Below are 26,436 nucleotides of genomic sequence, written 5' to 3' on the forward strand. Positions count from 1 at the left end.
TCTCTTCTTCAAAGGAATTGAAATATCTTGTTTAATAGTTGTATAGTAATATTTCTTCCCAAAATTGAGTAATTCAAATATGTGGATATTGTCTTGGAATTTTTGAGACACCCAAAGTGAGAGAATAGATTGTTGGTAAATGGTTCCCTCTAGTGTCTACATTTTGTGTAGAAGATGTGTAGCAGAGACATCTAGTGGAGGATGGGAGGATTGAAAATAAAATAGGCGCACTTTTGAGTTACTGTCCTGTAGTTAAATGTACTTAATATACATGGAATAGTGCCGTTTTTAGACACAGATATGCTGTGCAATGCTGGGCCCTAAAACCGATTCAGCGATCACCCCAGGAAATAAGACAAGAATATTCAAGAATGCTTTTCGCGTAGGTTCATGAAAAGATTAGCCAAACAAAATGATCTAAAATTAAAATCTTTGCGTACTTTTGTTCGACCATGTTTAGTGTGATAGCAAAGTTTACAGACCTGTTTCCCTAACGACGCTTTATTCTAGACATCCGGGTGTTCAGACGCTAGCTAACAGCGCACACTCAGTCCTTGCTGTACTTGAGTCCTTGCTGCAGTTCATTGCGTTTCCGTGTTTAGCCACTAGCTCGGTTTTGCCTGTCAGAGGAGCTCACGGAAACGATTGAGTCCGACTGAAAAACGTCAATTCTACAATGTCAGTGGTTCAAAATTAATATCGTAGAAGACTCAATCAGTGTTTATTTGCGTTCAGCGGGGTGCTTTTGTTTTATGAAATGGAGAGTGCAGTGACAACACCCTCTCTAACATGAGAGATCAACAGAGCAATTTTTTAACTGTACGTCTTTAACGAGCACTCCATAAATTGATGGTGGCTCCGCTGATCCTTTTTTTTCTCCCAGTTTCATACTTGTCTATATTGTGGGAAAATGAAGAAGTTTAATATTAGAAAGGTCTTGGACGGCTTGACGGCAGCTTCCTCCTCCTCTGCATCTGCACAATCGGGAAACAAGGAAAACGATGCAATTCCAGAATCCCTACAATCAGAACATTTTCAGCTGTGCAAGGTAAGAATTTAGATAGCAATGCTACTGCCAACAGTATTGACTGATGGAGCGTGTTATCCAGTTCCCTTAGTCAAATGAACAGCGCAAACTAAAAATAACTGTAGCATAAATGCCATGGCCAGCACCGAAATGGAAATTGTACTTCATTAGCAAGCTATTGCTGTGAGGGTAGCCTTTAAGCTAGTTAGCATGCTGGCTAGCTAGCTGTCAAATCCTCCACAGAGCACTGTCAGCTGACTCTGCTCACCTCATTCATTGCTTAGCATTTAGGCAAAGCTATGGTTTAGCTAAACAGCTACAGTCACACACTGTTGTTTGCAATGCATTGAACGTATGCTTCGGGCGAGGTGAAACCAGCTTCACATGCAAGCATGTGAATTAGCAAATTAGCTGCAAGCATATTATGAAGATCAGTCATTTATCTGCTGAGTGTAGGCCTGCTTGTTGTCTCTAGTAGTCCAGTTTATGACATTGTCACGTGCTTCATACTATTTCTGTCAACAAACAGGCTATTTGCTTTATTCGCTAGCTCTTGGCTCACTGTCAGACAGTATAGAACTGTCCAATGTTCACAGCCTGAACAACATGCACATAATATGTATTCAGCCCCCATTCAGGGCCAGCCCGACCCAATAAACAAACTAAAACATAAGGCCAAAAAACAACATTTGTTAAACTAAATGTTTTTGCCAATCAATGGGCCCCATACACTATTTTTGTTTAGGGCCCCCAAAACCCTAGAGCCCCACTGTTACTTTTAGCTCAGCATTCAGTTACTGTTGACCGATATAGTATTAACAACGGTGTGCTTTCTGATATAGACTGTGCGTCACGGCTTCCCTCATCAACCGTCCTCCATGGCGTTTGACCCTGTGCAGAAGATACTGGCCATCGGGACGCAGAGTGGAGCTTTGAGGCTGTATCTTTTTACAAAGACAATTTGAAAACAAAGATTTGCATTTTTTGAACAGTTGATAGGTCAAAATGTTTATACATCTCATGTCGTGCCAACAACATCTCTTCCTACTCCTACTACTGTATTGTACATTGTATTTACACTGTAGATAGACTCATCTTATATACCTCACATTTAGGAAGCACTATACTTTGTAATGGTTGTGGAGTGGAGATATTGACTGATATGGGATGGTATTTGCAGCCCCTACATCATATTTTCCAATTCTGCTCCAAGCAAGCTCATTCAAGCAAAGAAGAAGTATTTCAAATACTGTTCACCTGAAGTTAGATGGTATTGTGCCATGTTTTTCGAAGCATTGCTGTGTTATTCCAGGAGAAACCTGGCTCATTAATGCCATCTCCACTGTGGCATAAAAATGCTCAGCTGCCATATGTGGAACTGAGTTGAATGAGATCTACTCACTCCTCTGTATAAATACCACCCATCTCACCATCAAACTGCTGCTTTTCAGTGGCGTAGCTGGCTGTGTTCATGAAAGGTGGTCATTGCATGAGTGAGTCAGAGGACCTGAGGTCCGGCAGTGGGCGAGAGAGGGAAGTGACACGATGACACCCGTGCCTTGTGCTTCTGAGTAGCCAACCTAATCCACCGTGCGGCCTAGTGTTTGCCAGGATGCTGTTTGTGTGTGCTGTCAACATCACTGGTGCTGCTGTGCTCGTCTTGTAGACAGAGGGAAACCCACCGGGTTTCTTTGCCCTTTTGCAGGCCCATGGGAATCCCTGCTCGGTTTGGGAGAGTTAGGGTTACTTCAGATACCCTACTGTTTTCAGGAGGACTATTGTTATTTCCTGCTTGAGGATGTTTGATGTATTTCTTCATCTACATTGCACAGTTCGGCCCCAGCCCTCACCCAATATGCATAGCCATCTGCTGTGTGGTGAGAATGATTTTGGACTGTTGTGTTAGGATAGGCCATCCACAGTGTTGTCTGTGGCTGATCCAGACAGCTAAGTGTGCATAGGCCTCCTCCCCAAAAATACACATGTCCTAACGTGCATGGGTGGGGGTGGGGGGGTTGATGGAATTACTGTCATTAAGGCAATTGGCCCATTTATCAACGACAGACTGTATCGATCCATCTCATGTACAGAAACAACTCTTAGCGAAGACATGCTTTATTCGATAAAAGAAACATCAGTAGAAGGAAAGGATGTGCAATGTATTGTGGCAGACCGCATTACCAAACAAGGAAGTGTTTTCTGTTTTCTGTTTCAGATCCTTTCTTGGTATTAGGTTGATATTGTAGATAGTGTGCTGTCATGGCAGGAGATGGCAAGAGTGTGTCTGTATGTGACCTCACTTCTTGTGACATTCCAAAAGTACATTCAATTTGGCTCATGAGCACACGTGATAAATGTTTTTTCCACCACTGCTTTTGTGCGCCATCTAAAATTGAACTCTTTCAGAATGTCTACTGTGAATGAACGCATGACAGATGAGTGAATGAGTGACCACAGCACAGTTGGTGGACGTGGAATTCCGCTTACAGCTTGCTCAATGCAAATCATTAGATTGTGCACTTCTTGATCTAACCAGTTTGCAGGGTCAACACTTGTTTGTGAGGGAGCTAAGAAGGATAAGGGACCCTGGATAAGAGGACCAATATAGAAATCCTGCCTTGTAGGAGGACTGAAGAAACACAGGGGTGAAAGGTTGTCTGGAGAGGGCAGTTAGAAAAAACATGATGCTGTAGCTGAACCAGGCTGGTGCTGGGCTTTTATCCCTTTCCCTTTTTTTATGCCTGGCGCCAAGGAGATGCCCACTGTGGTGCCTCCGTTAATGGTTTTCTGCTGTAACCCCACCTTAGTTTGTTTAAGGCATGGAGGGATTGTTTGATTACAGCTTTGTTAATCTTGTTCAGACATATCTCATTTCAGCGTGTCAGCTCTCGTTGACACTGTCACAAATGCTGCAGTTTCTGGCAAGCAGAGCCTGTCTGATGGCTGTTGGTGGCCCGTGTTTGATGATTGATTAAAGACGTTAAATTAGCAGAACAAAGCGAATACACCTGTCATATCGCTGGAGACATGTTGGTCTACTGTCCCACAAAAATGAAAACCTTGTTTGTGTATGGGTATAGTTAGAGTTATGGAAGTCACTGGAATTTCCTCAGTTGAGGCTTTTTTTTCTTTTCAAGATATGACATGAAACATTATTACGCTATTACAGCGTAATAGGATTTTGGTGGCACGGTTCGACACGTGATCGTTATACACCAATAAGGTAGCTGCTTTTTGTCAACATGGACAATCATGTGTCGAACCGTGCCACCAAAATCCTATTACGCTCTGAAGAAACTAGTTCTGCATAAAACATAGACCCATCGATAATCGACTGGAATTTCAGCAACAAACTTTTTTTTGGTAGCTTAGCACGACTCGTTCTTTTTTATGAGCTAAAGATTTTGTAGATGCCAGACTGTGGAGCGGGAATCATTTTCTAAAAGACTTTGTGGTTCACCTTGCGGCCTATATAGTCAGCCAGGTCAGCCATGGCTTGGCTTCAGACCAGCACCTAAAAATGAACATTGTGTAATAAACGCTGCAGATTGAAGAAATACGGTAATGTCACATTAAATTATGATGTTGTGGCCCTCCTCCCCACGGGGTTCGGGAACTGTTTGATTTTCCAGCTACGGCAGCTAGCTCTGTTACAGTAGTGGTGAAGGAATTGGCTAAGGCGAACGCTAGCGATTGGTTATGGCAGATCAGAGTGGCTCTGGGCAGATCCAATAGTTTTTACTTCAACAGAGTACGAGCGAGGCCAGACTCTCCGTACAAATGAAACGTACGCGAGTCTGGTTAGGACCAGGCTACGCATTTGGCATGGTTACTGACAATGATCGCTTCCAGCAAACTTCTTTTGAATTAGCCATTTCCCACTTAAGCTTATTTACGTGTTTGGCGGCATATTTTCACTTAGCAGATGGTACTGTTTGAATCGCGATTCCATCTGAAAAATACTGCCGGTGACAACGTTGTTTGAATAGCTTGTTTCATAATAAACTGACCCATCTGCAACCGACACAAGCAAGCACACCCCACTACCCTCTCTAGTTGGTGATTATTACCGCTATTATCTACAGTGTTAAGCTAAATAACATGTGCTAACAGGTTAACTCTTCACCAGTCATTATAGTTTACTCGGTGACACCCGAGGTTGCACAGTGCTGGACAGGCTGCGCAGTTCCTGTAGCATCTGTTTCTGGGTCAACATCTCCAACATCTCTGAGCCTTGTATTATTTTCTTGTTAGGTCTACTAAACTCTTGTTGATGAAGAGCATGTTTGTGTGTTCCCTGTAAGCTCTACTCAGGCACCTGTATTCACTTTCCTCATACCAACCCGGAGTGTGCTAGCAGGTTAGGTGGAGTATATCCATACTCTCTCTCCCTCCCCCTCCCTCCCCACTCTTTCAGCACTTCAGTCCCCAATGTCCCTGCCACCCTCTGTTTGGGGCTGGTATATCAGATGTCACACGACAAAAGGGTAACAAAAGGAAATGAAGACTTTTGAACCAGTTTTACCACTTATGCCAGTTCCTCAGAAATGCTCCACTGATCCTACGGTACCTGACACCTACAAATATTTACACATTTCCTTAAAGTATGCTTGTAAAGTAGTATTTTTCTATGGCTATATAAGGAATGCCTGTAGTGTCCAACCAATTCACCATAGACAGATCTTCGTTTTATCAGTCACAGTTCAGGAGTGCTTCAGAGTGGGTGGTTTTCCAGGGGCACATCAATCAACTTCAATTAAGTTTATTTATATGCACATTTAAAAAACCACAGGGGAAGCCAAAGTGCACAGGACTATACATGACTGACCTTGTGATCACTGTCTTAATAAAACTCAGATCCTGTGATCTGAATAGTCAAATGGAGAACTGAGATCATGCTGCCCTGAATGCACTGAATGTAATAAATGCGTCTGTCAGAGCCTTCAGGTTTTTACTTATAGTGTAACTTTATTTATTCATTTTTGTATTTAGGAGGCATGTTTGTGCCAACTCTCATAAGGCAGACTGCCTAAATAGGACTGGTTCTGACTGCTGTTGAGAAGAATTTGATTAGGGAAGCCCATCGCTTCACACTCACTGCTCCTCTGTGTTTTGACTCGAGGAGACGAGATCATGCGGCATCACAGCTGAGGGGAATGTCAAAGAGTTCACGCTGAAATGTTTTTAAGTGGGTCCCATTAAGACCACGTTGGTCCATATTACGACATTTAGTGTACAGTACGATAGTGGCTGACAGTTTGTTGTGTTCCTTGATGGAGCCTGGCTGCAGCTTTGGGCGTGCTGGAGTGGAGTGTTACTGCCAGCACGAGAGCGAAGCAGCTGTCATCCAGCTCCAGTTCCTGGTCAACGAGGTGGGTCGCGCAGCTCAGAGGCCTTCAGCCCAGAGGGGCTTCAGTCCAGAGCTCACACACATACACACAACCTGCCCTTCTTCTCAAAGTTGGAACACACACGCTACTTGACCCTCTATCACACACACGCACATACACACACAACCTGCCTTTCATCCCAAAGTCGTAACACACCCATGCTGCCTGACGGTCTTTCTACAACACACACACACAGTGTAGTGTGGGCCCACTAGCCTGCGTCCTAGTCTGTGTGGAGCGAGACATGCTCTGTGTTAATGGACTGTTCATCCCAGCAAGCTGGTTTACATGGCCTCTGGGTGAACACATTGATCAAACAGTAATGTCATCTTGGGGATGGGAAATGTTTCGGTAATGACCTCTTGGTTTTGTGCTTCAGCTGCTCTGTCTGTAGCAGGTTTTATCTGCTTAGAAGGGGAAAACAAGGTGTTTCATACTGCTAGTAAATGTTGTTTTGGTTTTGCACTTCTCCACAGGGGGCGCTGGTGAGTGCCTTAACTGATGACAGCATACACTTGTGGAACCTGAGGCAAAAGCAACCGGCTATCCTGCACACGCTCAAATTCAGCAAAGAGAGGTAATTTGAGTTTGACACTCTTCAACACAGTATAGGAGATCAGGAATTGCGCAACCAGGTTTTACCCAGGACAAGCTTGTGGCTTTTGCATGGGACTATGCAAATAAACAACCTGGTGTTGTCTGGTTATAGAGTAGCACAGTAATGCACTGTGTACGCTTCTGACACTTGTTTGTCATGTGGGCTCGAGAGCATGGTGAGAGACATCCAGTATGTGTGCTCGAATGCACGGGTGAGATAAACACATGTTACAGTTGAGAAGTCAAACAGAATGGTCCAAGTCTAAGCTTCTGTTTGAACATAGGCATACTGCAGCTGGTTTGCTCTTTAAGATGTAATAAAACCAGGTTCTCATACCTGGCAGGCTCATTACAGTTTTTCACAATTGCTAAAACCCATTCTCTGAATCAAATGTTCAGTGGCCTAAACCCATTTGTCGAATCCTCTTTTGGCAAAACTCTAAACACATTCTCATTCACCAAAAACTTCTAGCAACATTTGTAAACACAACTACAACACAGTTGTCATCTGTAAAACAAAATGACTCAAAATTGTTCACACTTGTTTTTAATGGTGGTTTGGGACAATGTCAGCTTTCACTGTGGTGTCTGTATACAAGAATGGTTCAACATCAACCAGCAATTTTTACTGTAAATGTTTGCCTTCCACCATACAGCCCTTTTCTCAACCCAATTGAAGAGCTTTTCTCTGCATGGCGGTGGAAGGTCTCAAGTCAAATCAATTTTACTGTATTTGTACATCCCTTTTTACAAGCAATTACACAGAGGGCTTCACATACGCCCATAGAATTGCCCCTCAGCCAACCTCAACCCTCAAGGAAGACAAGGAAAAACTCACTAGAGGAGAAACAATTGAAGAAACCTTGGGAGGAGCAATTCAGTGAGGGATCCCCTCCTCCAGTCCATAGACAGTTGGTGAAAGAGTGGGGCAGAACACAGGCTAAACATAGTCATACATCAGGAAAGTGTCAATGGGTGTGGAAACACAAGTCTATGACCCAAGCCCATATACCAGGTTAAATCTCCTACATGCGTGTTTTCAAGGCTGGATCCAGCACACCAAAGGGTTTTTACCCCGTTTTTGTTTTGTTTTTTGTTGACAGTACTGAATTGTAATTTACTGTGAGATTAATTAGATAACTTTTTTGCTATATGCATTTACTGTATACATAAAAACTTTTTTCTTACATGTAAATGTATGCCCTGGATGCTGTGTTTTTGTGTTATGTCTAATGATTGCTCCATAGTGTTTATATAGTGATTTGTTGTGTTTATGATCTGAAAGCATTGTTTGATTTTGAGCACAGGTTAAATGGTTTTGGGGTGAGTGTTTGACTTTGCCAGAAGTCAGAGGTTTGGGAAATTGAATTTGAAGATTTGGTTTTGTGTTTACAGTTTTGAGAACATGGGTGACTGTTTCAAGAAATGTGTTTTGACCAATTGTGAAAAACTGTAAGAGAAGTCTTGGTTAGAGTAGTTGGATAAATGGCTTAATCCAGCTATCCTACGGTAATCCGGAATAATGCAAGGAATTGCCATCTTGTCCTGCAGGATCACCTTCTGCCATCTGCCCTTCCAGAGCAAGTGGCTGTACGTTGGCACGGAGCGAGGGAACATCTACATCGTCAACGTGGAGTCCTTCACCCTGTCAGGCTACGTCATCATGTGGAACAAAGCCATCGAACTGTGAGGCTTGTTCACGTAGAGCTGTAGTTAGGTGCCCTGTGTGAACAGAACAATGCAGGATGTTTTTAATTTTTTTGTTCAACCGTTTCTTCCTTCTTCTCTGTGTTACAAAAACAAGGAAGAATGGCATGGTACATTCCATTGAGCAATGGAGTAGGCTTGAAAATCGCCACAACACTTTCTTCAAAGTCTCTTTCTTTAACTTCTCTCTTTCCAATCTCTCTTCTGTCACTCCAACCTCTCTCCATCCACCACTTATTTTCCTTTAAATCTCTCTTCATCCTCTCCCACCTCTCTTTCCTACCGCCTCTCTGCCTCTCTCTCTTCTATTACCTCTATCTTTCTCTCATTGTCTCTCTCTCTTTCTCCACCCCCCAGGTCCACTAAGACCCACCCAGGGCCTGTGGTCCACATCAGTGACAACCCCATGGATGAGGGGAAGGTACAGAATCCCCACAGCACATTTCCCAGGCACGACCAGAGCCCTCTGACCATCAGAGGTGCTCTTTGACAAAACTCCACCACTGTTTAGTTTTTTTTCCACTCTTTTCTTCAGCTCCTGATTGGCTATGAGTGTGGGATTGTGGTTCTGTGGGACTTGAAGTGCAAGAAAGCTGACTGCCGCTACAACTACGATGAGGTAATTTGTACCTGAACACCTTCCTCAGAGTTCATACCGGATTTCCTCTCTGTGTGCTGGTACTGGCCAGATGGCTGAGCGGGTATGGAATCGGGCTAGTACTCAGAAGGTTGCCGGTTCGATTCCCGGCCATGAAAAATTATGTTGTGTCCTTGGGCAAGGCACTTCATACTGCTTGCCTCAGGGGAATGTCCCTGTACTTACTGTAAGTCGCTCTGGACAAGAGCGTCTGCTAAATGACTAAATGTAAATGTACTGGAATAGGAAAACTACCATCAATTAATTTAATTAAGTTAATACCGTATGTCTGTATTTTATGGTCTCGTAATACCGTACATTATGTTGTTATTATTGGGTGGGTTATTCCTGTAGTAATACTAGTGTGAATAAACTGCATATGTGGCCTGGTACTGTAATAGTTATACAGTATTACCAGTATTATTATATAGTAAGACAGTATTACACAGTTTTTATATTGTAAAATATAGTTATTAGCTAGTAAGACAGTAATATATAGTTATTATATTGCATTATATAGTTAAATAGTAAGACAGTAATATATAGTTGTTATATTGTATTATATATGACTGTATGTCTTGCAGGCTATCCACTCTGTGGCCTGGCACCATGAGGGGAAGCAGTTCATCTGCAGCCACTCTGATGGAACTCTGACCACATGGAACGTACGCGCCCCCGCCAAGCCCGTACAGACCATCACACCGCATGGTAGGGCTCTGGTCACACACACATGCAGGTATACACATACGCAGGCACACACACATACTGTGCGCACTCATGCACTGATACATGCACATACACATTTGCCGAAGAAGACACAGAAACAGCCATACACACAGACAGACACACATGCAAATACAGACACATAGACAAAGAGACAGGCTTTGGGCCACGGTCTTGGTGCGTTTCCTTCAGTTCCAGACATCGAAAGCAGACTGGTGTAGATGGTCACATGTCCTGTCTGCTGCCTTGTCCCAGGTAAACAGTCCAAAGATGGGAAGAAGCCAGAGCCATGCAAGCCCATCCTGAAAGTGGAGTACAAAACAACAAGAGCTGGGTAGGTTTCACCGGCACTTAACCCTAGTTCCATTCTGATAGACTATCCTAGTTATAGTCGTAGTGCATTTCCTGTAGGCTCAATCATCCACGTCTATATCCATGCCCCCTCCCCAGCAGAGTGTGTGACTGTGCTTGATGCTGTTCAGGGATCCGTTCATGGTGCTGTCCGGGGGGCTGTCCTACGACACGCTGGGGAGGAGGTCCTGTCTGACGGTGATGCACGGCAAGAGCACCACTGTCCTGGAAATGGACTACCCCATCGTGGACTTCCTGACGCTGTGTGAAACGCCTTACCCCAACGGTACGCTTCCGCACAAACCTGTCAACCCCTCGTGATGTTGTGGCAGAGCTGCTGTCTTCCAAAGATGTGGATGGATATCAAATGGATGGATATCAATATCTGGGCTGAATATTGTCATTTTGTGTAATTGAATGTGGTGTCATCGCTTCAACAGATTTCCAAGAGCCTTATGCAGTCGTGGTTCTACTTGAAAAGGACTTGGTTGTGATCGACCTCGGACAAATAGGGTGATTACCAGCTTTTGAGTCACCCCATGACATGGTTTCCATGACAAAACCGACTTTGAATTATGAACTACATTGAATGATTTCACCTCCATTTGTTTAGTCATCACAGTGCTGGCTACATGTTGTTATTGTAGGTATCCCGTCTTTGAGAACCCCTACCCACTGAGCATCCACGAGTCTCCAGTGACCTGCTGTGAGTACTTCGCTGACTGTCCTGCTGAGCTCATACCTGCTTTGTACTCTGTGGGCTGCCGCCAGAAGAGACAAGGATGCAGCAAAAAGGTACTAGAAAACACTCAACTGGTGGATTTGATATGTTGTATTTACCGACTGACTGATTAACTGTTTTATAGTATTTTGGCAGAAAAAGGGTGGTGGAGAAGCCATGTTTTAACTGTCTCATACTTGTGTGATTCTTTGTAGGAGTGGCCTATAAGTGGTGGCAACTGGGGCCAGGGCACACACAGCTACCCAGAGATCCTGGTCACAGGGTGAGGGGTTACTCAGACACAGTGGCTCAGCATCACCATGCACGTGTGTTACGCAAATTTTCACTTCCTCTCTCCTCACAAACAGACATGCGGACGGCTCAGTCAAGTTCTGGGATGCTTCTGCGTGTAAGTATGCCCCACTGGAGCTGTAATGTCAGGCTGGGGGTTGGCTCAGGGTTGGCTTTTAGACTGGATGTACTTTCATGCAGAGGTGTAGTTGTGTGTATACCGAGGTATACGCTGTATATCCTCCTCCAAATTGTGAAAAACATCAGTCTACTTAGAGCTAGCCAGCAACCCTTGTTTAGATAATGTTACTTCCCAGTGGTTCATTGTGTGCAAAATTGATTTTTCATAGAGAAATGAACTGCGTCCTGTCATGAGTGGTATCATGAGCACACTCTTGCGCTGCTGTTTTTAAACCAGACTTGGCTGTTCATTCCTCATTTATGCATCGGGGTATTCCTTTCTTCTATAGTTATATAAAATTAAATGTAGCACAGTTGATATATAGATATGTATAGATATCAACTGTGCTACATATCATTTTATATTACTATAACTATATATATATATATATAAGCCATGTTCTCTCCTGATGTCTCTTCTCCTAGTAATGCTTCAGGTCCTGTACAAGCTGAAGACAGCCAAGGTGTTTGAGCGGGCTCGTGGCAAGGAGGAGAAGCCGAGCACAGATATCGTGGATGAGGACCCGTTTGCAATCCAGACCCTATCGTGGTGCCCAGAGAGCAGGATCTTCTGTGTGGCGGGAGTCTCCGCCCACGTGATCATCTACAGGTTCAGCAAACAGGAAGTCACCACAGAAGTGATTCCGGTAACTTCCATGTTATTTCATCACCTAGTTCCATAAGGTTTTAAATGTGGAATATCCACTATGTGTCTGTGAGTATGTTGTCTATGGATGTGAATTTGTAATTGCTTTTAACAGTTTTGGGTTGTTTTTGTCTTTGATGACGTCTGTATTGTTTTATGTTTGCTTTTGGTAAAGTTTGTGCTGTTTTCATCCTTGATAAAGTTTGTGTTGTTTTGACCCTGGAATAAGTTTATGTTGCTTCACGGTGCATGTTTTCTCCTCAGCTCCTGGAGGTGCGTCTGCAGTGTGAGCTGAATGATGTGGGCTCTCCAGACGGGGCAGTGGAGCAGACTCCCACCCTGCCCACCCCGGGGACTACCTCCTCCAGCCCCCAGGAGAGCGAGCCCACCCCCCCGACCTCCACAGGCAGCAATTCCTCTGACGGGCCCAGGGACAATGTGCCATGTCTCAAGTATGTCGCTTATGCCGGGCTGTCGTCAGCAGGACTTTGTTATTGAAGGGATGCATTGTTAGATTCTGAGGCAGGTTGGACGGCCTAAAACACATAAATAATATGCTGTAATACTCATAAATAATATGCTGTAATAGAGGTTTGTAATAACATAGTACACCACAATAATATATATATATATATATATATATATGTAAATATAAATATATCAATAACAATTTATAATAACGGTCCATAAAAATATGGACCATGTTTGTCTGCATGTGGTCTCACCTTTGTGTGTGTTTATCGGTCTTATGTTTGTGTGTGGTGTGTGTGTCTGCGTATGTCCTTTTACAGGGTGCGGAGTACCGCTCTGAATCAGTCTTCGGGGTACCAGGTGGAGCTGGTGGTGCAGCTGCTGTGGGTCAGTGGAGAGCCACCCCAGCCAATCACCAGCCTGGCGGTCAACTCCGCCTACGGCCTGTGAGTCCCTCACTCATTACCACTGTCACCTCCATCCAGTCACTCATCACCACTGTCACCACGGCGACCTTGTACTGTGAATTTGTCCTTGGCTCATTCTCTGTAAACCTCACAGATATTCCTAATAACCATCACAGTTAGCTTCATGTTGAGGAATCCTGTCTGAGCTTCGTGTCCTTGACTTGCGTTACAGAGTGGTGTTTGGCAACAGCAATGGTCTGGCTGTGGTGGACTACCTCCAGAAGACCCTGCTCCTCCATATGGGGACGCTGGAGCTGTACAGCCCCACAGAGCCCTACCTGAGGCAGCCTTGCTCGCCACGCAAAACACAGCCCTCTGGAGGTCAGGAGTTCTCAGCATTTACTTACCCTCCTCACCTGGCTGATCTACGGCTTTTAAAAAATCTCCAGGAGATTTTAGGAGATTTACCCCGTTTTAGACTGTTTTGAAAATCTCCTGAGTGCGATGATTTTATCAAATGTTTCCACTCATGTAGACTATTTATTTATGTAGCACTGGAATATATGCCACACTTGATACAGGAACAATGATACCACGCAATGCATGAGTATAGGCGATCTTACAGCATGCCGTAACACAATGTTTTAGATGTTTCCCTGCTCCAACACACCTGATTCAAATGAATGGTTATTAAAAGGCTTCTGCAGAGCTGGATAACGACCCATTCATTTGAATCAGGTGTGTTGGAGCAGGGAAACATCTAAAACATGCAGGACAGGGGGTCCCGAGGACCAGGGTTGGGAACCACTGGTTTAGTGGGTCATCCTCCTGTGAGCCCAACCACTGCCTGCTGTAGCATCATCTCCCTCTCTAGGGGGCAATAGAGGGAATATTACTGATCTGTTCCACAGACATACAGTGCCCTCCAAAAGTATTGGAACAGTGAGGCGAATTCCTTTATTTTTGCTGTAGACTGAAAACATTTGGGCTTGACATCAAATAATGAACGTGAGACCAGAGATCAACGTTTCAGCTTTTATTTCCAGGTATTTACATCAGGATCTGATGCACAACTAAGAAAATATCACATTTTGTTTGAATCCACCCATTTGTCATGTGAGCAAAAGTATTGGAACAGATATACTTAAAACATATTTAAGTGAATAAGACTTAATATTTAGTTGCAAATCCTTTGCTTTCAATAACTGCAGCAAGTCTGTGACCCATTGACGTCACCAAACTTTTGCATTCTTCCTTTTTGATGCTTTCCCAGGCTTTCACTGCAGCCTCTTTCAGTTGTTGTTTGTTTTGTGGGGTTCCTCCCTTCAGTCTCCTCTTAAGCAGGTAAAATGCATGCTCTATAGGGTTTAAGTCTGGAGATTGACTTGGCCAGTCTAATACCTTCCATTTCTTGCCCCTGATGAACTCCTTTGTTGTTTTGGCAGTGTGTTTTGGGTCGTTATCTTGCTGCATGATGAAGGCTCTGCCAATCAGTTTGGTTGCATCTTTCCTTAAATTGGCAGACAAAATGTTTCTGTAGACTTCCGAGTTCATTTTGCTGCTGCCATCATGTGTTACATCCTCAATGAAGATTAATGAGCCCGTCCTAGAAGAAGCCATGCAAGCCCAAGCCATGACATTACCTCCACCGTGTTTCACAGATGAGCTTGTGTGTTTGGGATCATGAGCAGTTCCTTTCTTTCTCCAAACTTTAGCCTTTCCATCACTTTGGTAAAAGTTAATCTTTGTCTCATCAGTCCATAAAACTTTGTCCCAGAATTTTTGAGGTTCATCTCTGTACTTTTTGGCAAATTCCAGCCTGGCCTTCCTATTCTTCTTGCTAATGAGTGGTTTGCATCTTCTGGTGTAGCCCTTGTACTTTTGTTCATGAAGTCTTCTGCGAACAGTAGATAGTGATACCTTCACTCCTGCCATCTGGAGGTTGTTGCTGATCTCACTAACAGTTGTTTTAGGGTCTTTCTTTACAGCTCTCACAATGTTTCTGTCATCAACTGCTGATGTTTTCCTTGGTCTACCTGTTCGACGTCTGTTACTTAGTACACCAGTAGTTTTCTTCTTCTTCAGGACATTCCAAATGGTTGTACTGGCTATGGCCAATGTTTCTGCAATGGCTCTGATTGATTTTCCATCTTCTCTAAGACTCACAATTGCTTGTTTTTCACCCAAAAACAGCGCTCCGGTTTTCATGTTGTTTTCACCTCTGAATACAGTCTGCATAGACAAAACCTATCTTACCCAATCTGAACCTGAGTGTAGACATTCAGTGGTATTTATTGATTGAATAATGTATGTAATAGGACACACCTGGGCAACAAAACACACCTGTCAGTCATATGTTCCAATACTTTTGCTCACGTGACAAATGGGTGGGTTCGAACAAAAAGGTGATATTTTCTAATTTGTGCATCAGATCCTGATGTAAATACCTGGAAATAAAAGCTGAAACGTTGATCTCTGGTTTCACATTCATCGTTTGATGTCAAGCCCAAATGTTTTCAGTCTACAGCAAAAATAAAGGAATTGGCCTCACTGTTCCAATACTTTTGGAGGGCACTGTATAAACACTTCCTACCACTAAACGCTGCTATAAGGCTGCTTAGCCACTGTTTGACTCACCATAATCCCTGTTAAATAATCATGTTGTAGTGCAAAATAGGGATTAAATGAGGGTGTTAAGGGTTGTATTACTGCTAATGACAAAACCATGTTAATCCTGTCTCGTCTTTTTTCATGCACTTTTTTGGCACCCCACCTCTCATGTCTTCCTGTCTTGTTGTGTTGACATATCTCAGTCTAACCACTGAGAGGTCTTAGACCTGGACTAATTACTCAGCACCAACTTTATCTCTCAAAAAATGTCTAATGGATGGGGAAAACACCCTTCCGCATCTAATGAATATTGGTGTTGTTTTGTTGATGTGCTGAGTGTCAATCCAGTGTCCAGCCTCTTGAGTTTTCCTGCTTTTTCTTTACTGTTTTCTTATGATTTCCAACCATTTCTTTTCTTACTCATCTTTTTTTATCTGTCTCTCTATGGTTTTGGTAAAGACATTCCACCTGTGACGTCTTGCATGTCCAGCCTGTCTAGCTTTTATTCTGAGTCTGTGAAAAAACTTCGATCCTCTCACTTCCGTAAGTCACTTCATGTTGTTCTCAATCTCTCGTCCTTCTTTGTCAAGGTTTATCTCTTCCTCTCTGTTGGTTTGATATCCATTCCTACTTGGTTCATTCAGACAACCTGTCCCTCCCTAACCTCCCAGTAGGAACGTAGCCTCACTAAACACAATGTGTTATACTGTCAATCAGGGAATTCACTCAACAGAGTGAATGTTCAACAGATACATTAGACTAATGTGTTGTTAGTCTAATGTATGGTGTTGTTAGCCAACATCACTCAAGTGAAGTCTAACAGTCAACAGTAAAGCTCAACTCCTGAACTGTCTGTTTGCCCTGAAGGAGTGCTTAAATTCAACTTATTTTGCCTGTCTTTGGTTAAGCCTAGTTAATGACATGGCTTAAATAGAAGATTAAGAGGGTGTGAGAGCCAGCTCTGGCTGGAACCTCTGATGTTGTTTTATGTGGGAGATGTCCTCCTAACTTCAGTTTGCTCTCCTTAGCTGGGTGTGAAACCAACGAGGGAACCAACACCACAGAGGAACGCTGCAAGTCCCCAACATCAGGTAAATATTCTAGTCTCTTCCCCCCCCCCCCCCCAAAAAATAAAATAAAAATAAGTTAGCCAAGTCCTAAATGGAAAAAAAATAACGCACGGTTGTTTGTCAATCTTGATGACCGAGGGGTGTCAAAGCAGTGAAAACAAAAAAGTGGAATGATCAAATTTAATAATTATAATTTAAGTGATGTTGTTGCAACGATAGGCCCCACATCGCCCTACAACTCAGATGAAGAGCGCAAACAGCAAAGGTTTATGCAGAAGGGTATGGACATTCACAGCTGCATGTTTCCATAGCAGTCCAACACACCAAACGGCTGACGTTATTTTGCTTTGTCTCCTTGTTAAACGTATGTGCAGTGAAATCCAAAAGCAGACGCTTTTCCAAGACGGTTGCCAATGACTTTGGTACTGTATGATCCAAATGTACTGTCTTCTCCCTCTCTCTCTCTATAAACGACCACATGCTGTCATCTAACCAAGCCACGCCTTAATCGCTGTCCGCATCTTACCGTAGCCAATGAAGGGGACATGCGTTGGGCTTGTAGATCATAGCTAATATGACTCATAGTTGGGAGAACATCGTTGATAGGAATGGCTACCTGTCAAGTGATCCTGTCACGCTTGGTGTGATGCATGGTGTGAACAATGGGCTCATGTTCACCCAGACAGATTTACTATGCTGGTTGGACCAGACATTGGAACAACTCTTATTGTCCTAATCGAAGAGGAGAATAAGTAGAAGACCAGGAAAACTTGAGGTTCCGGGTAAACACGTGTCAAACTGTGCACCCATTCAAAAGCATAGTCAATCTGCCTGTTCAACTTTCACAGTACTAATGTCTAACCTGTTCGTCGGGGAATCAGCTCTCGTTGATTTGAGGGATTTGGCGGTGTTTTCTCCTTTCTTGCAGGGCCTACTTGAAGTTTAGATGTCCAAATTAATCACTTTCATAATTCCCCCCCCCCCCCCCCCCCCCACACACACACTAATTTCACAAAATCGAAATTCTCTCTTGTCCTGCCTCTCCTCTCTCTGTTGGACATTACAGGCCGTGAGTGTGTGTAATACTATATTTTTAGACTTCCCATTGCTGTTGCATTCTCTCTCAGGGCATGTGGAGGTTACAGGGTGTTTGTCTGTGTGGGGGTGGGGGGGTGAATCTCAAAGCCTCGGCTGTTCAGCACGATGTCTAACTACACAATGTCATGTCTCTGCCCTGCTGTTCTAATCCAGCTGGTTGATCTTCCTTTCAAAGCTTCCTCACGGTCCTAATGAGGCCTACTGTGATCAAAGTGTTCTTCTCTTAACCCAGCCGCGTCTTCTCTATGTCAGAGAGGGAATCAAAGTGTTTGATAAGTATTCTGTGCTCTGCTCTTCCCCACAGAGTAGTGTGGTAAAGAACCGTGTTGTCTGTTCTCTTGCAGCCAAGATGTCACGGAAAATTAGCTCTCCAACCACGGAGCACAAGACAGACATGGGTAAGCCTTGATTTTTGCATGGAGGGGGTCTGTTTTCTTGCAGGTACCACATCTACCTCTTCACCAACCTAAACAAGACTTTCTGTCTCAATGTCCTGAAGTGTCCGACTGTGTCAGAGCATGGTCACGAGGCTTGAGTAAAAACCGTGTCAGTGTGAATGTGAAAAAATGCAGTTCTGTCGTAATCTTATGAGCTGAGACACCATGTAATGTCTGTGTTGCGGGGTGTGCAGCGGAGATAGTCCTACGACAGTGCTTCCACAAGCAGTCTGGTTCTGTGAAGGTAGCCAGGAGGCCAGGGACAGCACCCATGCTGGACGTCCAGAGAAGCCAATCATGTGGCAGCTTCAGTGAGTGGACCTGCCGTGGTCTGACTTGGGCTGGAGCGGGGTAGAAGTAGCTAGTACCCCACCCTTCTCTGCTGGGCCCTTCCCTGCGACTCCTTCTGGACGTTTGATCTCTGGCTTCTTCTTTGGTTTTGAGGAAGTGTTGTGTTTTTCTGCGTCCAAATTGCCCTCAGGATTGTCTTTCTTGTTGACAATGTTTTTATTTCCCCCACTGTTGAATACAGGGCGCTGTTTTGACTTACATTAATTGGCTGCATTGTGGTGTTTTTTTGTCACAAGACTGCCAGACTAAACTGTAGTTTCATCACCAGCGAATAACCATAGTACAGTTGGGTGTTGTTCTTCTAGAGGCACTGTGGTGTATGGGACTAGGTGTTTGGGATAGGTTTCATCCTTGTGGTAGATTTTCGAAGTGTTTACAATGTCCCGTTTGACCTCATCACTTGGAAGGCTCTTCCTGGCCAACAAATTGGGTCGTAATGTAGGTGAATCAGGCTTGTCAAACATGTTTTTGTCAAAATTCAGCAGGCCTTTTCGGGTCCTCTAATAAACACTATAGCCTCTAAGTGATGATATGCAATCATGGTACTTTCTAGATTGGTGTTCCTTTACCTCGAAAACCCAATTTTACTCCTTAATCTCACAAGGCAACAAAGTGTGGATCTGTATGAAAGCCTGTGCATCTCTACGAACGTGCTCAGACCTCCCATCTCACTGATGACAGCCCCCTTTCCTCTGCAAGTAGGATATTCTCCTTTCACTCTCTGTCTCACACTTCTCTCTCTGTTTGTCCCTGGCTGCCCACCGCCCTGGGACCCCCAGATACCAACAACGTCTTTGCCCGTTCGCGCAACTCCAGTGTTACCAGTATAGACAGAGAGTCGCGGGAGGCCATTTCCTCTTTCCAGCTGTGTGACAGTTTCCCCAGGAAGACCGACCCTGCCTCCGCCCCGGGACCTAGCCTGTGGGTGGGCACCTCCCAGGGTGCCGTGCTGGCTGTGTCCCTCTCCATGCCCCCCGACGGAGACCAGAGGCTGCAGGAGCCTGTGGGCGTCTCACCCTGTGGTAGGTAACATGGGTCGGGGGTGTAGTGGTGACTCAAATGACTAATGTCATTTTTAGGGCTCCTCCGGTAGGAGGAATGTATAACGTATTATGTTTGTACCATGGGAGTCAATGGCTTCCCCTAGACCAGTAATGTAAAAAGTTGTGAAATTTGGCATGTTGAAACTGCAGCATATTAGTAACTACCATACCAAACATGGCCCACGTGAGACAATAGGTGGCGCTACAGGCCACGCCCCAATCTGTCAGTTTGATGCCTTTTAAGTCCCAAAATTCTGAAACTAAGTACATATGCCTTATTTCTCATGAGGAACAAAAAAGCCTAAAGAACCTATAACGGACACAATCTTGGATTTTTCTATACAATAAATATTTGGCCAAAACTACAAAAATCTTCTCCTCATGAATCGTAGCTCCGATTGACTTCATTCAGGGTCCTACGAGTGTAGGATGCATGTCTTTCAATTCGATATTTAGCTGAAAGGAATGTGATACAATATGGTGTATTTATTAGCACATTGATGGATTTGCACCTGTTGCACATTTTTCATGTGTCCGTAAATAAGTGCCACATTGACCTAAGGACTTGATCAGAGGCCTGTTCCATAAAGGCCGCTCAAAAAAGCTGGACTTAAAGTCCCAAACCAGACTTGAATTAGTTTAAATAATCAAACGGGGCTAGGGCGGTTTTATAAAGGCCAATTTCAGCTCACGCAATCCAACTGTGTGTGCACCCTATTCTTAAGCAGCCCGAAAGGTAAAACATGGATCATACAATCCACCACGGCAAAAGTAATGCACACGGCCATGTGACTTCTTCCAGAAAGAACGTTCCCTTTAAGCCGTGTACTATGACAGCTCCCTCATGCACCGCTTCATCAAACTAAAATGACACGCCATGATTGACATGAACGGTCGAGGTTCTTTTTTAGACCTTTACTTTGTTGATTTAAAAAACAGTCAACCTCTAAACACATCTAAATTGACTTTTTTTGACATTGTTTTAAATTAAAAGCCTACTATTGTACGAGCTGGTTGAGGGGGTACATCGTGCGTGCGGATTGCGTCAGTCATGCGTGCAGTAATGTCTGCAGCATTAATTTTCCTCTACAGTGACAATTGTGAAGAATCTCAAAAAATAACTTAAAATCAGCCATAGCTCCAATTGTCTTAATGTTGTGTACATTTATGAACTGCACGTCTGTATAATGTCAATTTTGAAAAAGTTTGCAATTTTGAGGAGGTATCCGCCATTGCTGCTTGCAGCTATATTTAGGGTCCCTCCGGTAGGAGAAAACCACTTGTTTTTGTTGTTATTTTTATTCTTATTAAGGTTCCTCCGGTAGAAATTTGGCCTAATGATACAACAGGTCACTCATTGCTACTGGTCCGCTAATGGCCCATGTATGCCTATAGGTGGCGCCTTAAGCCATACCCACAGTCTAGGATTTCCCCGGCGCCCCATTACTCCAAATAGCCTGAAAATGGCCATACATGCCTTATTCCTCACGAGGAACAAAAACAAAAAAGGTCTCAAGGACCCATAACATCAGATTTATGAATTGTTTTACATAAGATCATGTTACATGTAGTCAGTATATCGGATATTGTGCATCATGTATGTAAAAGTTGTATTCTGATAGATATTGTGAGACTGCAGTGCTCAGTTAGTGTGTAGTATCTGTAACCCAAGGGTTTTGTAGTTCAAATCTTGATGACTGCTGCAGGGTGAAACGTGTTTTAACATTTCCTTTGTCGAGTTACTTGACAAAGGACTACTCTACCATGTTTTTTTTTAATACTTGCCATTTTGAGGAGGATCCTGCATCGCTGCTTGCAGCTATATTTCATAATAGAATGTTTCTAATGCAGCATGCTTTGGCCATCCCATCACCTCCTTTCCCTCTCTACTCCTTCATGACTGTAAATGTGAATCTTGCTTCACAAATAATATTTTTTGAGAATTTGATGTAGTCAAATGTAGGCACCCATCTAGAACCTCTAAGAGATGGAATTCAGACACAAGCATTTCTGAAGGTCATGACAACTTGTCGATCCTTTCAAGTCTTTATGTTGAAAAATGTTGTCTTCCATCCCTCTTTTTATGTTCCCTAGGGACCCTGGTGAGACTAAAAGGAGGGGTGCTGACAATGGCCTTTCTGGACACGTCAGGGGCCCTAATCCCCCGCCCCTGCGAGCTGTGGTTCGAGCCCAACGCCACTAACCAGGACAGGGAGCGTCCGAAGAGGCGCCCGCCTGCCTCGTCCCCAGCCAACTCCGAAGGCCAGTATGCCGTGGTGTGCTCTGAGAAACAGGCCAAGGTGGTGTCGCTGCCCTCGCAAGCCTGCGTCCACAAGCACAACATCACAGACGCCTCGTTCGTGCTGAGGGCCGAGGTGGTGCAGCTGGCAGGGGGACTCTGCATCGTGTGCTTCTGTGCCAACGGACACATCATGGCTCTGAGGTACCTAACCAGCACCACCCTGGGACTGGACTCTACTGTACTGGTCGATGCTGTACTGTACTCTATAAACTAACAGTGTAGAAACTACAAGTCGAGAACTTGTTTTCCCCGTTCTGCTTTGATTTCTGACTCTCACTCGCTCTACCCTCTTTCCCTCTTCTCATTCCCCCCCCCCCCTCCCCCCACTCTGCCCGTCGCCTCTCTCCCTCTACCCCAGTCTGCCCAGTCTCAGGCCCCTGCTGGATGTAAACTACCTGCCCCTGACGGACATGAGGATTGCCAGGACCTTCTGCTTCTCCAACTTGGGCCAGGCCCTCTACATGAACTCGTCCATGGAGATCCAGAGGATCACCTACAGCCAGGAGACCTGCGACAACCTGCAGGTTCGCCCCTCTCTCTGTCTCAACTCCCTGTCTCAATGGCGGCATATAACTTATTAGTGTCCATTTAAATTGAATACCTAATTTATAATGTTCATTTGGATGGCCGGATTAATGAAGGATAATGCTGCTTTGTTTCTTATTGCCGTAGTGTTATATTTAGATCCTTTTCTTCACACAGCTTTAGGATTTGTTTTCGGTTAAAAGTCAGTAGCCCAACTGGAGATGCAGTGACCATTGGTCTTCTTTCTGTTCTTCCTTTACAAACAGACCTAAACTGAAAAAAGGCAACAACAAAAAATGCAGCATTGAATAACTATATCATCTATTTCATCTCTCAAACTCAAGTCAAGCTTTTCATCCATTGAGGCTCCCCATTTTTTTTTTTTTATGAAAAATTGCTGTTGCTCTCAAAAAGGTTGTCAACCCCTGATCTGGGGGTTATTCCATTTCCATTTCCGACTTGCCTGAGATGGAGGCTGTGAAAGGAAAATTGACACAAAGCATGTGTGTTCTCCAGGAGATGCTGAGTGAATTGTTCACCCCTGTGGAGACGCCAGAAGCCCCCAACAGAGGTTTCTTCAAGGGCCTGTTTGGTGGAGGTGCTCAGTCCCTGGACAGAGAAGACCTCTGTGAGTACTCAAAGAAAAAAGATCTCCTTCCATCAAGTACAAATTTGTCATATAAAACCGAATATTAACAGCCATGCCAAGGTAGTTGTTAGGAATTTGCTTAATTGTGCTCGCTACAGACACAACCAATCATAACAAAACTATACGTAAATGCATATGCAAAATAAGTTACTGGCAATTAAATGCTTGATTTCCAGACCTCTTCAACGGTGCAGACATAGGTTGAAGTGGAAATTAAGCACTTCATCATCAGTAATTCAGATAATGTCTTAGGTCCTCCTTGAGACTCAAGGTATTTTATTTTGAAGGACACACTGTTGACACCTCTGTTGTTCGCTCTGCTTGTGCCAGTTGGAGAGACGACTGCAGGGAAGGCCTCCAGCTCCCTGGCGCAGCACATCCCTGGCCCAGGGGGAATGGAGGGCATGAAGGGGGCGGCGTCAGGGGTGGTGGGGGACCTGGCGCGCGCCCGCATAGCGCTGGACGAGAGAGGGCAGAAACTGGGCGAGCTGGAGGACAGGACAGCTGCCATGATGGCCAGCGCCGACTCCTTCTCCAAGCACGCTCACGGCGTAAGTACCTGGCTCTGTCGGCTGGTTGTGGCAATCACGCTCTCTCTTTCTCACTCACTTTCTTTCTCTCTCACTTTCTTTATCTTTCGCTTTGTCTGTCTCACTCTTCTGGGGCCTCATTTCTAAAACCTGACATTTCATATGTCATACTACAGTATATGGAGATTTATGTAGGAAAGTACAATTCTACATATGCAACTATTTATAAACATGATGCATGCAACTTGAACGCATGTTGACAATCATAAATCTAAACTAATCCTAAAATTGTTCGGCCGCAAATTAGTTTTGTGCTCTATGCCCCTTTAACACTTCAGATGAGATGTCAGTGGCAACTACCAATGGTCCAAACTAGAGTACCTACTCCTGGCACAAAACTGTGAAAGAGCTCTGGCAATAGCGTTTCCCCCCCAAGTGTATTGTAGTTCTCAATATCCAAACTTGGATATTGAGGTTTCTGCAGTCTCACAAGATTCAGGGAATAACGTGCAGGGGTGCTCTGAACAAACATAATTGTGTCTCGTCTGGCCAGATTGCATCACTAATTCCCACAGCATTTTTTATCTTCCGAATGTGCATATGCAGGGTCCAAACCTGCCATAGGAATGTGGGTTTTCTCACTCAAAGTTCTGTTGTCATAAATGCCGACTTGTGTACTGTACAAGGTTGCTCATACAAGTTTTTGTGCACACACACACGGTAACGCCTTATCTTTTTCTGTCTCTGTCTCTCTCTTGTTTCTTTCCCTATTTCTTTCTTCTTGTTCATCACTCTCCTCCTGTGTCTCTTGCCCCTCTCTGTCTCCCTCAGATTATGCTGAAGTACAAGGATAAGAAGTGGTACCAGCTCTGATGGCCAAGCGTCCGGAGAGAGATGGACAGATTCCGCTCAGATCCCTCTCTTCCTGTCCTCCGCTCCTCCTCTCCTCCTTCCCCCCAAAGCGCAGTGCCACACCGATGTTTGACCTCTGTCATCACAATGCCCTGAGTATCCCACAGGCGGGGGCATGAACGCTGTCTGGGACGGTCAGTTCTGGATGGTCAGTCCACGTCATCTGGGCGCTGACAGGCCTAATTTCCATCCTGTTGAGAGTCAGAGGAGACAGAAAGAGAGAGTGCATGTTTACGGTTTCCTTCACATCAGTAATGCTCTCCTTCTGTGTGTGCAAGCTACTGTTTGGCAGTCTGGAAGAGAAGGACTACGAGGTCTATAAACTGTGGAGCTGACAGGTTGTTGTGGTGATGCTCTCCAGTGTGAAACAAACACAACGGACTTCTTAAGCAGAGACACTTCCCATGTGATGAAGACAATGCTGGTGAAATGTCATATCTATAGCAATGGTAATGTTTGATAAATGGATGATTGTTATCTTTCCGTCATTCAAAATCTAGGTTCAGGTTTGCATCGACTGTCCCATGTCTCTTGTCGACTATTGTATGTCATTGTTTGGATGAGTCTGTTTTGAGAACACCATTCACCATTTTGTCATGAATATACAGTATATATATTTTAATAGTTTGCAGGAGGGAAATTAAAAAATAACCAAGATTCTTTCCTCAGAGTTACTGTGCTCCTGTTTGAAATGATGTACAGTAAGTGGGTCCATCCACATCATGAGTGGGTTTGTGCAGCATACATTTGCAGCAGTTTACACGTCTGAAACGAGTTCCTCCTGCACTGGAAAACCTGGTAAATTTAACTCCCACAATTCTTTGGGCATTCTAGAAGGAAGTTGTTACTTTTGTCTTGAATGACCTCTGAAGGCTTTGGAGGATGTCAAATAGTGTTTATATGTTTAAGAACGGAAACTCGTGTCTCTTGGAGCAAATGGAAACTTGGTAAAAAAAATCATACTTTTCATTTTGTAGTAAATATGGCCGAGCAACACAGTGTTTCGATGAAGCTCATCTCTGTCTCATCCTCTTCCTGGTAACTCTTTTCTGCCTCCGCCTATTATGCTGATATCCTAACCTCTGTCTGTGTTTGTGAACGTACATATATTAAGGAATATGTGTATGGGCATCTATATTTATACTTATTGCATTGACAGTATATTACAAAGGGTGTTTTGAGAAAAAATGCTTAAAGGTTTTGCTTTTTCTTTCTCTTGTCTGATTAAATAGACTTTTAATGCAATTTGTTTTTTCTTAAAGAGATGCAAAGAAATGCTGCTATTTGTGTTATTGTAAGAGCATTCTTTCGGTTCTTATTTTGTTCTTTACTGACACAAGACAGATTAGGCTTCACTCCAGATTGCTGCCAAATGTTGTCGACAATGCAACAACAGCTGATCTTGCAGGGCTGTTTGAGGCAAAGTGACATAGCTAGCTCGGTAGCCATGGTCTTCTCTGACACCAAAGAATTTCTTAAGTTTCACAGAGTTGTCTTGATTCTCAAAATTGCATATATTATCGGTTGTGAGTATTTTTGGTTGTGATGACAAAGCCTGGGTATATTACATTGAATCCATATAACTGCTGTTTGTAGAAGGGGATTGGTTTATCATACTGGTGTGTCCCCAAAATATTGTTCCCTTCTGATATAAATGCTGTCCCTGTGTTGAGATGACACAAGAACAATGGGTTTTCCATTTTCTAAATTTGACCTACGTGTATTGGATACTACTGAACTGCAGTCACTGGACAACAATCA

The 26,436-nt window shown here is 44.0% G+C and overlaps 1 protein-coding gene across 6 annotated transcripts; it reads left to right on the forward strand.

Annotated features, from left to right (window-relative positions):
• Positions 1-580: 580 nt before the first annotated feature.
• On the forward strand, positions 581-25,483 carry stxbp5b (syntaxin binding protein 5b (tomosyn)). Of its 6 annotated transcripts, none has more exons than XM_047050632.1 (29): positions 581-1,048; positions 1,870-1,967; positions 6,318-6,399; positions 6,894-6,994; positions 8,566-8,700; positions 9,079-9,142; positions 9,257-9,340; positions 9,943-10,066; positions 10,337-10,415; positions 10,564-10,718; positions 10,873-10,945; positions 11,080-11,227; positions 11,369-11,436; positions 11,522-11,562; positions 12,051-12,271; positions 12,535-12,722; positions 13,062-13,187; positions 13,381-13,529; positions 16,218-16,301; positions 16,787-16,849; positions 17,048-17,107; positions 17,203-17,250; positions 18,271-18,324; positions 19,494-19,736; positions 21,852-22,200; positions 22,418-22,583; positions 23,101-23,212; positions 23,564-23,784; positions 24,595-25,483. In XM_047050632.1, the coding sequence occupies exons 1-29, from the start codon at positions 911-913 to the stop codon at positions 24,634-24,636; spliced, it is 3,516 nt and encodes a 1,171-aa protein (XP_046906588.1). In that variant the 5' UTR covers positions 581-910; the 3' UTR covers positions 24,637-25,483. The 6 variants fall into 6 exon arrangements, with proteins under 6 accessions (XP_046906588.1, XP_046906544.1, XP_046906571.1 ...); XM_047050588.1 differs by lacking the exon at positions 16,218-16,301 and adding an exon at positions 18,558-18,674; XM_047050615.1 differs by lacking the exon at positions 16,218-16,301.
• Positions 25,484-26,436: the final 953 nt, after the last annotated feature.

Source organism: Hypomesus transpacificus, chromosome 3 (genome assembly GCF_021917145.1).
Source record: "Hypomesus transpacificus isolate Combined female chromosome 3, fHypTra1, whole genome shotgun sequence".
Lineage (NCBI taxonomy): Eukaryota > Metazoa > Chordata > Actinopteri > Osmeriformes > Osmeridae > Hypomesus > Hypomesus transpacificus.

Excerpts from the sequence above, each read along its gene's own strand:
- stxbp5b (XM_047050588.1), top strand. The coding sequence starts at position 911 with ATGAAGAAGTTTAATATTAGAAAGGTCTTGGACGGCTTGACGGCAGCT. Across the intron at positions 11,437-11,521 it reads CCAGAGATCCTGGTCACAGG|ACATGCGGACGGCTCAGTCA; the intron begins GTGAGGGGTTAC and ends CCTCACAAACAG. Across the intron at positions 12,272-12,534 it reads TCACCACAGAAGTGATTCCG|CTCCTGGAGGTGCGTCTGCA; the intron begins GTAACTTCCATG and ends TTTTCTCCTCAG.